This window comes from Aythya ferina, assembly GCF_964211825.1.
Source record: "Aythya ferina genome assembly, chromosome: 15".
Taxonomy (NCBI): Eukaryota; Metazoa; Chordata; class Aves; order Anseriformes; family Anatidae; genus Aythya; species Aythya ferina.
This window is the reverse complement of record NC_140314.1, coordinates 3093972-3109519: the sequence shown is the minus strand read 5'-3', so window position 1 is coordinate 3109519 and position 15548 is coordinate 3093972. Positions and strand designations below refer to the sequence as shown.

At 55.4% G+C, this 15548-nt stretch overlaps 1 protein-coding gene across 4 annotated transcripts in view; it reads right to left on the bottom strand.

The window, feature by feature from the left end:
* Positions 1 to 15335, bottom strand: part of PEMT (phosphatidylethanolamine N-methyltransferase) — a 39147-nt gene extending 23812 nt beyond the window's left edge. Inside the window, exons 1-2 of one of the 4 annotated variants that reach the window (XM_084536296.1) lie at positions 15248 to 15335; positions 12511 to 12618 (exon numbers count right to left, since the gene is read on the bottom strand). In XM_084536296.1, coding sequence (XP_084392422.1) covers positions 12511 to 12603 — 93 coding nt within the window. In that variant the 5' untranslated portion in view covers positions 12604 to 12618; positions 15248 to 15335. Of the gene's footprint in view, positions 1 to 12510; positions 12619 to 14871; positions 15062 to 15247 lie in introns of those variants that run through there. The other 3 variants (XM_084536295.1, XM_084536294.1, XM_084536297.1) reach the window with 3 other exon arrangements.
* Positions 15336 to 15548: the final 213 nt, after the last annotated feature.

Here is a 15548-nt window from a genome sequence, read left to right as displayed (position 1 = left end):
CTATGGAAAGTGAGAGCAGCGAGAGCATCCAAGGGCTAAAGACGAGAAATATCTACAAGGGAAAAGGAGGTCGAGCTTCTCCCCAAAGCCCAGGGGCGGGTTTTGTGCTGTCTGTAAGGCATCTGCCGTGGGGTGGTCGGTGGGACCGGGGACGGCTCCTCTCCGGCAGCACACGGTACAGCAGAGCTGCAGCACTCAGCTGTGCCAGCGTGACAAACCCATCGCCAAAACGGGGGAGTCAAGAAGAGGAAATTAGAGCTGAAGTGCTCCTTCTGGTGATTCCTGCCTGAAGAAGCCGCTGCGCCGCAGACGAGGGGTCAACGGGACCCAGGTTGAGGACTCCGACACGGGGAGAAGAGCAAAGTGCCTACACTTATTGAGAAGTAGAAAGATGAGCGCAGAAGAAACCCAGCCTGCCTAAACCATGGAAGGGTTTTGCCTAAAAAAAATAAACCCACATCCTTCCCCAGGGAAAGTAACTGGACTGAAATGGCACAGGTCACCTCAGCGAACGGCCTTGAGGTGGGGAAACAAAACAAGCCGGCAGGTAAACAGATAAGGGTTTCGTAAGGACTGGGTACGCTTTACCTCAAAGCCATCCCTTGAGATTACCTCCACACGAGTCTTTACCTTGAATCCACTCATGATAAACAGCTAGATAATAAATTTCATTTCTCTAATAGTGTTTATGGGATTTGTCAGAGGACCATCTCATTAGCCGCCTGCAATAAAAACAAGCGCCCTGCTTAGCGTGCGCCGCGGCAGCCCAGGGCCCGCAAATGTTCCATGAGCAATATCCTTTCCTCTTCAATAAAAACAAAACCGACACGGAATACGGGCCGCATTCGCTAGCAATTTCCAACACAAAATCTGAACGGCTTCTCCTCGAGGCAAGGAGCTCATGATTTATGGCCGAAGGGCTGGAAGCCGGCGGCAGGTGATTTCGCGTAACCGAGGCCGCGCTGCGGGAATTCGTCCTGGCAGCAGGAACCCTCGCGAGCAGCTCCCCGGGACAGATCTGGGAAGGATGATGCTCTGCAGCCGCAGGGATCGCACGGCCCTAACAGGCTCTCCCGGCCAACAAACCCCGTGGAAAAAGTCTTAAGAAATAATGACTTCTCCAGAGCGCAGCACGGGCTGTGGGAGGCCCCTTCCAGCCTGTCTGGGATGGGGTGTGGATGGCCCAGCTTTGGGAGGGGTGCAGGGGGATGCGTGCCCTGATGCAGTAATGCATCCTAATAAAAGAGCCTCCTGAGAGCAGGGAAAGGCAGAGGCTGCACCTACACGAGTAGCTGGGGCAGTGCCAGAGCCCACAAGGATGGCGAGTGCTGCTGGGTGAGCGGCTCACGTGCAGGATGGTGAAGCATTTTCCCCAGGGGGGATTCTGCACGTTTTATTTTTGTCATCTTCCGTGCTCAGATGACTTGGCCCCCACCCTGCTTCCCATCGCACTCAGCTCCAACCGAACCGAGCCAGAGAGCCGCACGTCTCTTGCTTTCATACATTTTTGAAGCTCGGAGCGTTTTCCCCGAGCAGCACAGCCCTGGCTTTGCTCATGCAGTCAGCAGAGCAAAAATTGCCTTCCCAATCCACCTGGAAGTGAAGGTGCGTGTCAGTCCCTCGCTGGTTTAACTGTTCTGCCCATCTCACGTCCTGTACTCACTTGTTTTTTATGTTTTTTTTCCTGTTGCTCATGCTCACGCAGCACTAAATAAGCAAAGCTGGGGAAAGTGCCTGAAGTGCTGTGCACGCAGCCGCTGCCCTGAACCCGGCTGTCCCCCCAGAAGACCCATTTCCAAACAAAACGATCCAACAATAGCACTGACGGTGTTTGAACTGGCACCAGTACATAAAGACGGGCTCTGTGCTGCACCACGCGGACAGCAAAGTGCTCGGTACAAATGCCACGTTAGAAGACAGCAAACGTCTCTCTTTTTTTAAGACTTCCCTTCTATTTTTGCACCTCCACTCTGCTGATTTCCAAATCAGGCCCTGGGTCCCAGCTGATCCACAGGGTGAGTGCCTCTGAAGGCGCTGCAGACGTCAGTGCCTTGGGTTTGAGATGTGGGCATAAAGCCTTCTGTCTTTGTCACAAAGCTTCCCCTCTGCTTTCCAAAGCCTCCCAATTACTGCTGCAAACCTGCAGCTTCAAGCACGATTGCAGTTGTAAATAAGGCCAGCCTGATCAAAAAACTGCTATCCTAGCCAGAATAAAAATGGACAGACTTCAGCAAATGCATCCAGAAATATCCTTTACCGAACCAAGACAAGCCTTTCCCGGTTCCAGCTAAAAGGAGATTGAGGTCACCCAACGACTCCCAACATTTCTTGCAGCTCCTGATTAATTACAAAGACGCTGCCATAAAGCTACCCCGGAGGTGTCAGCTACTGCATGTGGCTCTTTGCTCTCCCCCGTGACCCACTGCAAGCAGAAGCATCTCAGGATGCAAACACATCAGCACACAAACACAGCCCCACGTGCTGCCCGGGCTCTTCTGTTTGCTGTTTTCAGGCCCAGGCATCGTCTTTGCAGTTTGCTCTCGTTAATAGGCTTGCTTGGATTCCAGCTCAGCCCAGCTCATTACCCACCCCGTCGAACCCGACACTAATTCAGGATCACTCCCATCGCTCCAAATAAATAATAAAATTGCCTCCACGCAGGGGTTGTTTTCTTCCTCTCTCCCCCTAATGCAGGTCTGGTAGCATCTCGTGTATCTGTTAATGAAGTCCATTATAGCTGGAGTTTCTCAGCAAGTAAAAATTACAATCATTAGCCAGTGACTGACGAGAGACAGCAACACCATTTCTGCCCAGGCTGGCAACAGCAGTACGCCGAGTACGCGTCCCAGCGAGTCGAGCCTTGCTCTCCCGGCACACGGTACCCAATGTTCTTCATTAGCACCGCTCTTTCTAATGGAGCGAGGCAGCGTCCTGCGGCAGGTCGCAATTACCCGCAACAATTAATTCAGGGAGAAACAATGACGGGCATCGCCGAGGCACGTTTTGCAGCAGGGTGGCCAAACAATGAAACGGGAGAGCGTCGGGAACATTTTAAAGCCCCCAAACCAATCCAAGCGGGGGCCACGGTAGAGGAGACATGACTGGCTTCCTCGTGAACCACTTTGTAATTTTTGTTTTAAATAGTAAAGAAACATAATGATTATTATTTTTTTGGTTGTGATGCCGTAACGGCCAGGACCTGCAGTCTGGGACCAGGACTTCTTGTCCCATTTACACACAGCACACAAAGCTGGTCTGCTTCTCCCTCAGCTGTAGCCGCTCTCCTGCTGCCCTTTTGTGAAATTAGGGCTTAATTCCCTGGAATAAGCCTGCTAATAAGGCCTCCCAACACACCCATCCTTCTGGACAGCGTGTACCCGCTCAGTGCTCTCCCAGAGGCTCTGACGGGCGGGAGGGAGGAGGAGGGGAGGGGGGGGAAGAATAAATATGCCTGGCAGAGCACAAAATGCCACAGAAACCCTACACCCCTTCACAGAGGAGTGAGACTTCGCTGGAAGAGAGGTACTCGGTGCTCCGGGTACCTCTGAGAGGTGTTCTGTGGAGCGCAGCCTCTGGCCTAGGGCCTCCGGGCCTCCCGGGGCCGAGCGTCTCACGTTCCCTGCTCCGTGCTAAGCCTCCCCTGGGAACATCTCCCACAGCGCCGAGGACACGCATGTTTGTGATGCTGCTGGCGTCCCCGGGGCCAACAATAGCGAGGGACACTTCGATCTTTATGTAACGCGGGCGGCCGCGCGCTCCCTTCCTCGTGTCCTCGGGGAGGGGACGTTCGCACCGCCCGGCACAACACGCAGCGCCCTGGCCCAGGAAAGCCTATTTTTTTTTTTTTTGATGTTTTGGGAAGAGGATGTAGCCTCTTCCCAATGGAATTTCATTTTATTTTAATTTTGTGCTTCCACTTTGTCCAGGCTCCAGAGGAGACGGAACAGTGCAGGTCTTACCGGGCATGTGCAGCTGCTTATTAGGCCAACGTGTGAGTGAAATCAAGTGAAATAAAGTGAAATAAAGCTTGTGCTAACCAGCTAAAGGATTAAATACAATAACCAACCCCTTCAGGATTGCTGCTGTTATAACTGGGGCTCCTGTGGGTGCTTACGGGAGGTCCCAGCTGCCCCCACATGCCCCTAAGTACATATAACCCAAAAGCCAAGGGAACCATCAGTGCCCCCCAGCCCAGTGATGTGCACTACAGGGGAGCTCCTCCTCTCTTTTAAAGCCTCAAAGCCCAGGGCTACAACACATTTAAGCCCTACATATCATGCCCAACCTGGTTGGAGTCGCTGTGGTGGTTTTACCACACATCTGCACTGGAGCACAGGTCCCAAAAAGGACCCAGGACCCCCGCGCACCCGCACAGCGTGCCCTTGCAACACGGCTGCAGCAGGGACCCGCGCTCCTGCCGGTCTCTGCTGACGGCTACAGGCAGGAAAATAATGTTCCTCAATTGGGCAATGCATTTATTTTGGCTTCCGAGTACATCCATCTCTGGAAAAATGATTGCACGCCACGGTCTTGAAATGAAACTAATTCATTTCTGCTCTCCAGCCTTGGGAATCAAATGAGTAACTCTGCAGTCATTAAAACAACGTCCTGGTAAAAATAAACAGGAAAGGGCACTTAGTAGGAATGCTTCGCAGTTAAAAATACTGTATCTCAGCTGAGCTCATTCGGTTTTTAGTATGAAGAGCCACGCGTGCCCCAAGGTGCTGTGATCTGGGATTACTCCAGGCCTGTTTCACACACACACGTAGCCTTGCTCCCCATGGCAATGGGGGGTGAAGGAGATGTTTCCATAGCCGTTTCCATTGCTTGGCACACCTCGCAGCTTCCCTCTCACCACCGTGAGCATACAGGGTTTTATTATTTCACATGGACCCTTGTAGAAAACTTTGGCTCTCCCACCTCAGCGCCATCTGAAATCCAAGACCAATCTGGGATACCAGAGAGCTGGAAAGAAACCAACCTCCCAGTGCAATCCAGGCACAGATGGAAGGGTTTTTTCCCACTTCAAAACCCCCCGTGGGACTTTATGGATTGAGCACCTAGTGGTGGACTCACCACTGAAAACACAACTCTGGGGGATGAGGCAGGAATAGAAACATCAGGACCATGTGGGGCGATTTTGGGTCCCTTGTCTCTTCACTCGTGGGAAGGAGGAAGCTAAATTTGGTCCTTCTAAAAGGGGTATTTCTGTAGCAAGGGGGAGGCTCCATCCGGAGGTGGTCACAGACAGCACCAGGAGGAGCTGATGCTGGATGAGGGGCAGGAGGTGAGAAAAGCAGGCAGAGTACCATACAGGATCATAAAAGCTGCGTGGACTTTTTCCTTCCCTGAAAACGTCTTTGTGCTTTTATGGCAAGGAGCTGCCACAATTACAGCTCCTTTTTATAAGTGAGGCACGAGGCAGATAATGAGCAAACCTCCCACCGCACAAAGGCGGCGGCGAAGGTGTTCTACAAGCCCTGATGGTCAGGCTTTCCCGCAACGGCTGAATGCAGAGAAAATTGCTAAAGCCCATCTCTATTTCACCCACTTGAGGCTCACAGCCTGCTTTTTCTTCCCAAAAGTGCAAAAAAAAAGGATCACACCGAAGTGAATGTGCCCACGCAGACTGCGAGTGAAAGCCCTTCAGCCAGCCAGACGCCGCTCGCACGCCCCGACCTGCAGAACGAGCCCGGCACTGAATCATCTGCTCTGGAGGAGTAAAATGGGGAACAAAAAAGGGTTTTCAGGGAGAAAAAAAAAAAAAAAAAACACAACACAACAAGATATAGTTAAATCTGGACAACTGGGTCATGCACCGAGGAGGTTCGTGATTGTGGTGGTACATGGGAAAATGGAGAGCTCCCCTCAGCCTTCCTCTGCCTCACCCCAAAATTTGCTGGGAGATGGGGGAAGTTTAACGAAGCCTGGGGCAGCCAGCTTTTCTGGCAAGGAAATTCTTAATTTTCAAGTCAGGCAGCACTGGGGGGAGTGCAGATATTTGTTGAGCTGAGATGAGGCTCCCAATATTTACCAGGAACCGGTGTCCAGCTGATGCTGTGGCTGAGCTGCCCAGTTTCACCCACGAGGGATGTCGGAGTCCTCTGCCAAGTGCCACTTCCAGCTCCTTATGCCACGGGGGATAAAATATGGTTCGAAAGGAAAACGAGGGCTTTACTTCATGAGTTACTAAGCTACTTCACCACTTCCTACTGCCACGGGAGCAACTGGAGATCAGCATCCCCTCTGAGTTCGGCAAGGGTGGGGGAAAACCAGACGTAACAAGGGTGCATTTTCGTGGGGGTGCTGACCCGAAGCCTAAAGCCCGGCTGACCCCCGTGCCCCAGCAGACTGAGTGTGTCTGCCTTTCCTCATCAAAGCAGCCTATTTTGGGAGATGCTGTCTTTCTGGGAATTGGACAGGCTTCTGCTAAACAGGCTGCCCCGAGGCATACCCGGAAAACACCGAGCTCAATCTACAACCGTGGCAGAAACACGTCTGGAAGGAAGCCCGTGCACGTTTCCAAGGACAGAAAATGTCCTGACGCATACTCAGGGCTCCGTAGCCCCCAGCCCCAAAACTGGGCATGAAAACTGCAAAGCCCCGAGCTGCCCGTGAGGCCTCGCTGCCTTCTGGGCTGGGTAGATAAAACCACCACCACTTTCTTTTTTCCCTTTTCCCATGGGATGTAGGTGGTGATGGGAGAGCGTGTCTTGCTGCAGTATGCAGGATAGGGATGGAGGGGCAGAGAGGAAAGGCCTCTCCCAGCTCCGAGGGTCTATAAATAATCCTCTGCCGCACAATGACTTGGGAATCTCAGCTTCAATGTATTTTTTCATCTTTTGTGCGTGTGCTGACTTACTCCAGCAGGGCTGCCAGCATCCCGCAGTTTATTTTTAAAATGCTAAACAAGAAAAGTCCGGAATGCACAACAACCCCTGGGTTCCTAGAGAAGCATGTGGCAAAAGCTAAAAAAAGGAGGCTGCTTTTCGGGCCACTTTGGCCACGATTCACAAGAAACTATGAGGTGAGAGGCAAGATCCTGACGTCAGTTCAGAGAAATGCTGAGCGGGCATCGTGTACCCAAGGAGAATCCTAAATTCCTGCGTGGAAATGGTTCAGGTGCCCAAGCATGGGCTGGTACCAGTGCACGGTGGCTGCTCGAGTGGCTGGGCTCCACGATTCCCCTCTGCAGCAGGCAGCTCAGCCTGCGAGGATATAATAAAGACACTGCACGGCTTTTTGAGGAGGAATGAGGTTAAAAAACCTGGCTGGGAGGCTGAAGGGGAGAGGGAAGCAGTGCTGGGATGCAGGACGCGGCTCCCCCGCCAGGTAACACAGCTCCTAATTGTGGCGCTCCAGCCGGCAGGCTGGAGGATGTGACCCAGTTTGGGCGCCTGTTACGTGGCTCACAGCGGTGCTGACACACTGCAAAGGCTAAATTTATCAGCCAGGCAGGTGCAGAGTTACGGGGCAGAGGACAGGGGACTCACAGCAGGACGAGTCCCGGGGCGTTCGTTACGAGAACGGCCGGGGGAATCGATCCCAACGCGATTACAGCATCGCTCCGAAGCTATCACCACCCGAGTGGGCAGCGTTACCAAGTCACTCGGAACAAAATTGCCACTAAATGCTGTTTGAGGGGGAAAAAAAAAAAGAGAAAAAGCAAATCCTCGCTGTTTCTAAGGCATTGTAGGCAATGAAAACGGCTATTGCCGCCTGGTAGAGAGCCCAATTATGAATAATGTGGATTCTCTCCCCGCACAAAGGATGAAAGGGAACAGGGCTGGTGGTGACATTTTAAGACCGGAGATGTAAGAATGAAGCTGAGCCTCGTCGTGAGCCCAGCTCTACCCCAGCAAAGAGCCGCTTGCTGCAGTCAATTGCCTTGCAGCGTGGCTCGAAGCCCCGCTATTGATCTGGCATCTGCTCTACGCAGATAACCATTGTCACTGTGCCACGGCTGCAACGATGGGATCTGAAAGCGCTTTCCAGAAGACGTCTGAGGGCTGTTTTCCTGCTCTTACCCACAGCTGCACGCAGGCAGAGGGTTTTTTTTTTCAGGGAGATCACGAAACTCTTGCAGATTTGCGGAATTTGCGGGCCCGAAGAGAGCATTAAATCACCCGCTCCAGCTTGCTCATCTACCCAATCCTTCAAACTCCAGCCACCCGCCCTGCACCGAATGCTCGAGCTGCGTGCAGGGCCCCCTTCCACCAGCAGCGCCCCCAGCCCTGACCCAGATGCTGGCTTCCAGCCATTCCTTATGCTGCAATTTCCTTCCCCCAGCCAGGTACTAAACGCGCCGCAATCAAGCCACCTCTCAGTCTCCCCCCTTCTGCAAGAGAAGCAGCGAGAGCTGCCGAAATCCCTCAGCAGAAGGCGTTTTTTTCCTGCCCCCAGAAGCTTTGCCAGGTCTGCACCCGGAGGTCTCAATCCTGACAGTTCCCGGCAGCGGGGGGAGGTTTTTAGGCAGGCACCTTCCTCCGAATTTAGCGAGAAGCGGTCAGAGGGCGGTGAGATTGGGCTGCCAGCGTCTGCAAACTCCCCCCTCCGCCCCACTCAAGCGCTTCTTATCCACTTGGCAGCTCTCTCCAGTCTCCAAAGAAGGAGAAAAGGAAGGGAAATTAAAAATAAACGAACCAAGAGATACACATCCATCAGGAGCCAGGCGTTGTCAGCTCAGGTCCCTGTGCAACTGCTTCTTTAATCAAAACCTCATGCAGTTTAAGCACTTGACAGAAATTCTAGAACAGAGATCTTGTTACCCTGAACAGGAAAACCTGCAACCTTGAAGAATAAAATCACATTTGCCTGATGGGCTCTATTTTCTTTATAAATCATGCTAAATTATGCTAATCCCATTCCCAGCCTTGACACCTGAGGTTTCGCCCCGCGGATTCCTGCGCCATGCACGGGTATTTCGAGGGGGTCACCAGGGGTGAGGAGACGAGCACGCTCCTGCGCAGCAGCTGAAGATGTGCCGTGTCTAAATCAGGCTGTGACGCCAGCCAAAAAAACTTTTAAGAGGCTCAAATCCGGAGCAGGATCGCTGATGGATGTGCTCCCTGCTTCAACCTGTTTGCGTGGAGGTGGACGTCAGCCACCTTGGCTCCCAGCTCTGCCACTTGCCTGCTTGCTGTTGAGACAGCACCAGAAACCACCCAGCTTTCTAGAAACTCCCCATATGCCAAGGCTCGGAGAGCTCTTTCAAGCCTCCAGCACGCAGGTTATCTGCCTCTCCTGGCTTGGAAATGTTTGTCCCCGAGGAGCTGTTATTTAATATCTTCCTTAGTTACCAACGGAAGGGAAATTTTGCCCATCGTCCCGCGGCTTTCCAAACACAGATGGGATTTATTGAAGTTTCTGCCTCCCCGACCTCATTACAGTTTTATGGCACGGCTCCAGCCACACGCCTCCTCCTCGCCAGGTGCCCCTCAACAGCCCCACCGGGGCTCAGGTCTCCCGGTTGCTCTCAACATCCTCGGGCAGCTCGAGCAACTTTCCTCCTGGAACGGCTCCGCTGCTGCTTTTTGGGGCCTCGTGGGCACCCTGGCTCACGTGGGAGCGTGGCACCCAGCAGCTCCTTTTGTAACAGCCCCAGCGGGTGGGAAAGCAAGAGGCAGCATGAGGAGGAGAGGAAAAAAAAGAGGTGAATAGTGCAGGAACGTGTCCAAGCTGTGCTGTGGATAGCATAAGCTGGGGGCCACCCAGGGATGAGCTGGGTTTTAATTGGCACTGACTTCAGGAAGGAGAAGAGGGGGTGTGAGGGCTGGGTTTTGGTGGGGAGGTGCAGCAGGAGACCCCAGGGGGACATTCACGGTACCCCCAGCACATGCATGCAGGGAAGAGGGTAGGAACTGGGAGCCCTGTGGTCTTTTTGGGGGGACTTTTCCCCCTTGTGGAATGAAGGAGCATCAGCCCAGCCCAGCTCGAGTCCTGCAGGCTGCTCCTCTTCGGCTCTGCTCCTCTAAACTGCTTCTCTTAAGCGAAGTACAGCACTCGACTCGACGAGCACTCGGGTTTTCTCTGAAGCCACGCTGCTCCACAGCCTCCGTAGCTCTTGCTTCATCTCCAAACACTGCATTTTTGTCCAAAAGAAACACGCTGGCTGCTTAGCAGGGCAAACTCCCCGTGACCGCTGAGAGCAGGGCAGCCAGCGCTCGCTGCCCCGAGGCCCTGGGGTGCCTGTGCAGTGCCCGAGCCCCCGCCGAGGCAGGGTTTCCCCACCACATATTTATTCAGAGGCTCTGCGCAGCAAGGACAACCCGGCGCCAAGCTTTGCAAGAGGCAGACCTGGCCGGAGTTCAGGAGAAAGAGGGAATGAAGACGCTGAACTAAATCAGTGCGTCCCCACCCGATTTCTACCCAAATCGGGAATTTCACGCACAGGAGGTGTTTTGACCAGGGCCCCGCATTGCTTAGTAAGCACTGAGAGCAGAGGGTGCCTGGCACTGCCCAGAAACCCTTCTTTGCACTGAGGCTCTTGCAAGCCCAGACGAAGTCATTCAGATGCAGAGACGAGCTCGGCTGCTGGAAAGGAACTCAAAGAAAAAAAGACAAAGGGAGCCTGTGCCGGGATGCAGAGAAAGAAAGAAGAGCTGCTGGCTCTGTGCAGGCAGGGGACGGTAACCAGACAGACAGGCTAGGGAAAATTCAAGGATGGCTGGAGCCACTGCTGCTAAGTTGCACTCGACAGCAGGGGCTTGCACAGGGCTGCAGGTCCCCCAGCACCCCTGCAAGAGCCTCCGAGCAGTGCCTGGTGCGAGCCAGAGCCTGGAAGGGCCTGAAAACATCAGAGAGATGCCGGGAGCACAAGCGTGTGGATGGAGGCACATGGACTGCGCGAGGCACCTGGCCCTCTGCAGCTGAGGAGCGCCCAGTGCCACGCTCGCCTCCCCAGAGCTTCCCACCAGCATGCCCGCTCAGGTTGCTGGCTGCAAACCCATGCAGAGATGCCTTCTGCTCCCCGCACGACTTGCTTGCAGTGCCACCTGCCGCCAACGGCAATGCTCCTCAGACACTCAGAGGGGACGGCAGCAAGCCACAGCAATGAACTTCCTGCTGTTACATCAGCCTTCCCCGTCCTTTAACAGCAGCCAAACTCTTGATCCAAAAAGCAGCGCTATTTCCCAAGCTGCAGGCATCCCGCGACTCGCAGGCAGAGCAGCAGACGCCAATAAAGGACTTTTTTTTTTCTTTCCCTTTTATGCAGCTTCTCGCTGGAGCCCGTCTCTTCCCCCGGAGACCACATCCCGAATCTTCTTGTTCATTGCTGCTTTATGCTGAGCGATGACTCCGCAGCTGAAATAACGTGGCATATTCCAGCTCGCATTTCAGACACCGTGAGACTTTTTAATAACGAGTTGCATTAAAAATTAGGGAGGCTGCAACAAAGAACTCCGACAGAGGTTTCCACAGTGACTCACGGCTCAGAGAGCCTCGCTTTTCCAAAGCCCAGCGTGAGACGATCTCAAGAGCCCCCACGCTCGGAGAGAGCCGAGTCCTCCCCCTCTGGAAAAAAACAAGGCCTTTTTAAGGAGACTTCCCCGGGGTGAGAAGCGCTGCGGGGAGCTTTGGCAGGCGGCTTCTGGAATCTTGGCTGCGCTGCCATCCCGTTTCCATGAGTGCTTGCGGGGAGAAGGCTTCGTCCCCAGCCCTCAGCTGCGCTGCAGAGGATGCTGTGGGAACTCGTGCTCCTCGTCCTGGGCTCCCCAGCTGGCGCCTTGGCTCTGCAGTGCTCGCACAGCAGCGTTGGTGCTCGCTGTTCTTGCAGGGAGGTGATAAAGGGCACAGAAAGCTCTTCCAGCCTCAGCTCCTGAAGCTGTATGGTGCCCAGCTGCAACCCACAGAGGCAGCGAGCATCACCTGTGCCCAGGTACCCTACCCACGCTTCGGGCTGGCTCGCTGCCACCTCTGCAGTTCTTTGCCAGAGTTCACAGCATGATGGAGAAGGGATTTATTCAGGTTAACTTTTTTGGCTGGTTTTGTTTCCTGCATCCACACAACCGCCTGCCAACGAACTTTGAGGAGAAGCAGCAGGAGACGCGCCCAGCGCATCCCCAGTGTGGGGGGTGACCCGTGCCCGGCTGCTGGGGCAAGAGGTGCAGCAGGAGGTGGCTGAAGGATGGGTTTGCCTGCTCTTTCCCCTCTCCTGAGCTCGGTTCCTCATCCCTTCTGCATCCTGCGCTGGCTCCTACCTTCCTGTCCTCTGCCACATCGGTCACAGCCACCGCTGCCCCCAGGAGACAGCACAGCTCCCTGCTCACCCACTTCAAGTGCCCGCAACCTGGGCACAGCTCTCCCCACCCAGCCCAGCAGACTTCCCCAGAGGTGGTTTCTCCTCTGCCCTCGTGTTCCCAGAGCAATAAACACCACCACCAGTGGGGAGGATGACAGGGCTCCTGCAGGAGAGATGATTTAGGGGTGTTTGGAAGAGGTAGGGGGCTGCTCAGCGCAGCCCAAAGGGGGTCCATCCCCTGGTGTGGCCGGTGTGCAAGCGGCTCTTACCACGTTCCAGAAGAAGGGGTTGAAGGCGATGGAGAGGATGGCTGCAATGAAGCCGGAGTCGGTCATGTCCACGTAGCCGAAGAGCTGCGCCATGGCTGTAACATCCACCTGGGGGGAGAGAGGCAGTTATTGGGGTCGGGGGGTGCCTGCGGGGGCACCGAGCCTCATACCCAAAGGGGGTGTCTTCGTCCCAAACCAAACACCCTGCAGGAAAGGATCAATCTTTCAATGTCCCCAAGCAATGCATTGTTAAATCTTGCAAAGCTCAGGGTGCAAAGCCAAAAAGAGGGGTGGGGGCTCCCCCAAAACCGGCTCCCCCCACGCCTCAGGGAGCCCCGTGTCTGCAGCAGTGCCTAAAAGGACCCAGGCGCTGTGAGGACCTGCTGCTGTGAGATGGGCACCTGCACTACAGGGAAATCCTACATGTTTCTGAGCCACAGGGAAGGGGGCACTGCTTCACGGCCTCCTTGCTCCTGGGGAGAGAGGACAGACACCCCGAGCCCTGCACCGTGCAGCCTCCAACTCGTTTTCCATTACACAAGACCGATGCCAACCCGCTGCACAGTGTGCACAGATGCATTTGCATCATTAGCTGCAAAAAAACTTTCCTCTGTTATGTAACAACAACAAAAGAAAACCCTTAAACCTTCCTGGTTTTCCTCCTTTTCTCCTTTCTGTTTTTCCCCCTATTTCCTTTTATCTCCACTCATTTTTTTTCCCAGGACAGCTCCCTGTCGCTGTTTTTATGTGCAGCAAGCCACGCTGCTTCCCCATCCCTCCCCCTCTCCTTGCAGTGGTATGTGGATGAAAAACAGCCAGCGCCTTTTTTTTTTTTTCTTTTTTTTTTTTTTCCTCCAAAAACTTTGAAAACAAAAGACAAAATAGCAGCCCAGCCCAAGCCTTTCCCTCACTTGAATCAACACCAAGACAACATTGAGACGTGGAAGGATTCTGCTTCCCAAACACAGCTGTGTTTGCGAGTCCTGCGATGCCAGGGGACGGGAAGGGCTGGAAAATGCAGCGGCCTGACCTCTCCTGTCCAGGAGAAAAGCTCCCGCGGGCTCCTTCCAAGGAAACGGAGCGGTGACAGCAGTCACGGAGAGGGGCTGCTCGGCCTGCTGTCCCCTCACGGCCAAACGACCGCCCAGAGGACGAAGGGCGAGAGCAAAGGTTGAATTTTACGGGCAGGCACGGCGAGCCTCGCATGGGTTTGCCCCCAGCACGTCGACCACCACCGAGTGCCCCCGGGGAGAGCGCTGAGCGAAGGGGAGAGCCCCTAAGGCCTCTCCTCACCCTCTGTCCCTATTCCTCCTGTCACCCCCATGCAGCCCTTCACCATCAGACCTCGTCCTTTCAGATCAGGAGGTAACCTGGGCACTGAGAGAGCCTCCGGGGCCGAACTGTCCGGTCCTGCTTCAATGGCAAAGCCCAGGACCAGGACAGCTTCTTTCCTCTTGTTTCACACAGCGCCAGCACGGGCTGAACAAAAGCTTCTTGACCTACTAACTCCCGGCTGGCAACATCGTTAACGTCGCAGCTCACCTCCTTTTCTCCTCCTCAACGACCAAATTCGCTGCTGCCAGCGGGAAGCAGATTGGCCTGTGCCTGGCGAGTGCTTTTCGGGATGAAAGGGGAGCCCATTAGGATGAGCTGTCTCTGCAAGCCGCCGAGACAAGCAGGTAACGAGCACAGAACATCCGACTTTGCCCCCTCCTCCCTGACAGGCCATAAATAACCGCATCCCGGTGGCAAACGCTGCTTGCTGGGATGCTGCAAGGCCCCAAAATCGGGGTGGACGGGAGCTGTGCGGCCACACAGGGCTGGCGGTGGCAGCAGGAGGGGCTCACCCCACTAGGTGCCGTAAGGATGTGGCACGAAATCGTGCCTCCAGCAGCAATTAGTGCCGGGAAGGGCCACGGGAAGCACCTCAAGCCCCGTCCACGCGTGGTGCTGAGCATCCCTGCAGGTTTCCAGCAATCTGCTCCACCTGCAGCCCCAACCCCGGGGGTTTATCACCCATACCCCTGCTCACGGGGGGACACAGGGCAGGGATGTGATCTCCAGCAGCCCCAAAACCTTCACCATCACCTTCCTCGCACGGAGCAGCGTTGGCAGCCCCGCCACGACAGCAGCGTGGCAGCCACCAGCACCCACCTTCCCGACCCCATAGATCCCAGAACGACCCCAAACCCTCCATCACCATACCCCACAACCCCCACAACACCCAAACCTCGCGCGGCACCATCCCACCCCCCTTGCCACGATCCCCCCGGCCCCCGCAGCGGGTGCAGCGTGGCGAGGCGAGCCGGGATGGCTTGGGGGCACCCCATATACCCCCCCCTATGGCTTTTATCCCGGTACCTGCCCGTAGTCCAGGCCTTCCAGCCCTCTGCAGCAATCCCTCGGCCACCACCGCGACCCCGTTCCCCGCCGCCCACCCGCGGGGCCCCGCTCGCCCCCGGGGCCGTCCCGTAGGGCCATGACCGGGGCTGGACGGGGCTGGACGGGGGGGGGGGGGGAAGACGGGGCTCGTCTTTTTTCCCCTTTTTTTTTTCCTTCCCCACCAGCACCACCAGCACACGGTGGCGGTGCTGGGAAGTGTAGTCCGCCACCAAGAGGACTACAGGGCCCAGAGGACGCCGCGGAGATGGTGGGGGGGGGAAAAGGCAAGGAGGGAGCGGGGCCGTGCCCGTTGTGTCCCCCCCCAAAAAAAATAAAGCCTTGGGGGAGCACCCACCGAGCTCGGTGCCTTCGTCTCGGGGGGTTCCCGGCTTGTGTCCGGTTGCCGAGGGGGGGTGGCCGGAGCTGGAGGCTCGCTGGACTTCGCCCCGGTGAAGCAAGAAGAAAAAAAAAAAAAAAAAAGGGGGGGGGGAGAATGGAGATAGGAGGGGGATGGAGGAGAACGGCACCGCCTGCAGCCCCCCGGGGTGGGGGGGAGGTGGGGTTGGGTCCCCTGGGGTCGTGTGGGGGGGACAATGGGGTTGGGGTTGGGGACGGGGGGCTCCGAGCCCCCCGGGATGTCCTGGAGAAATGGGGGG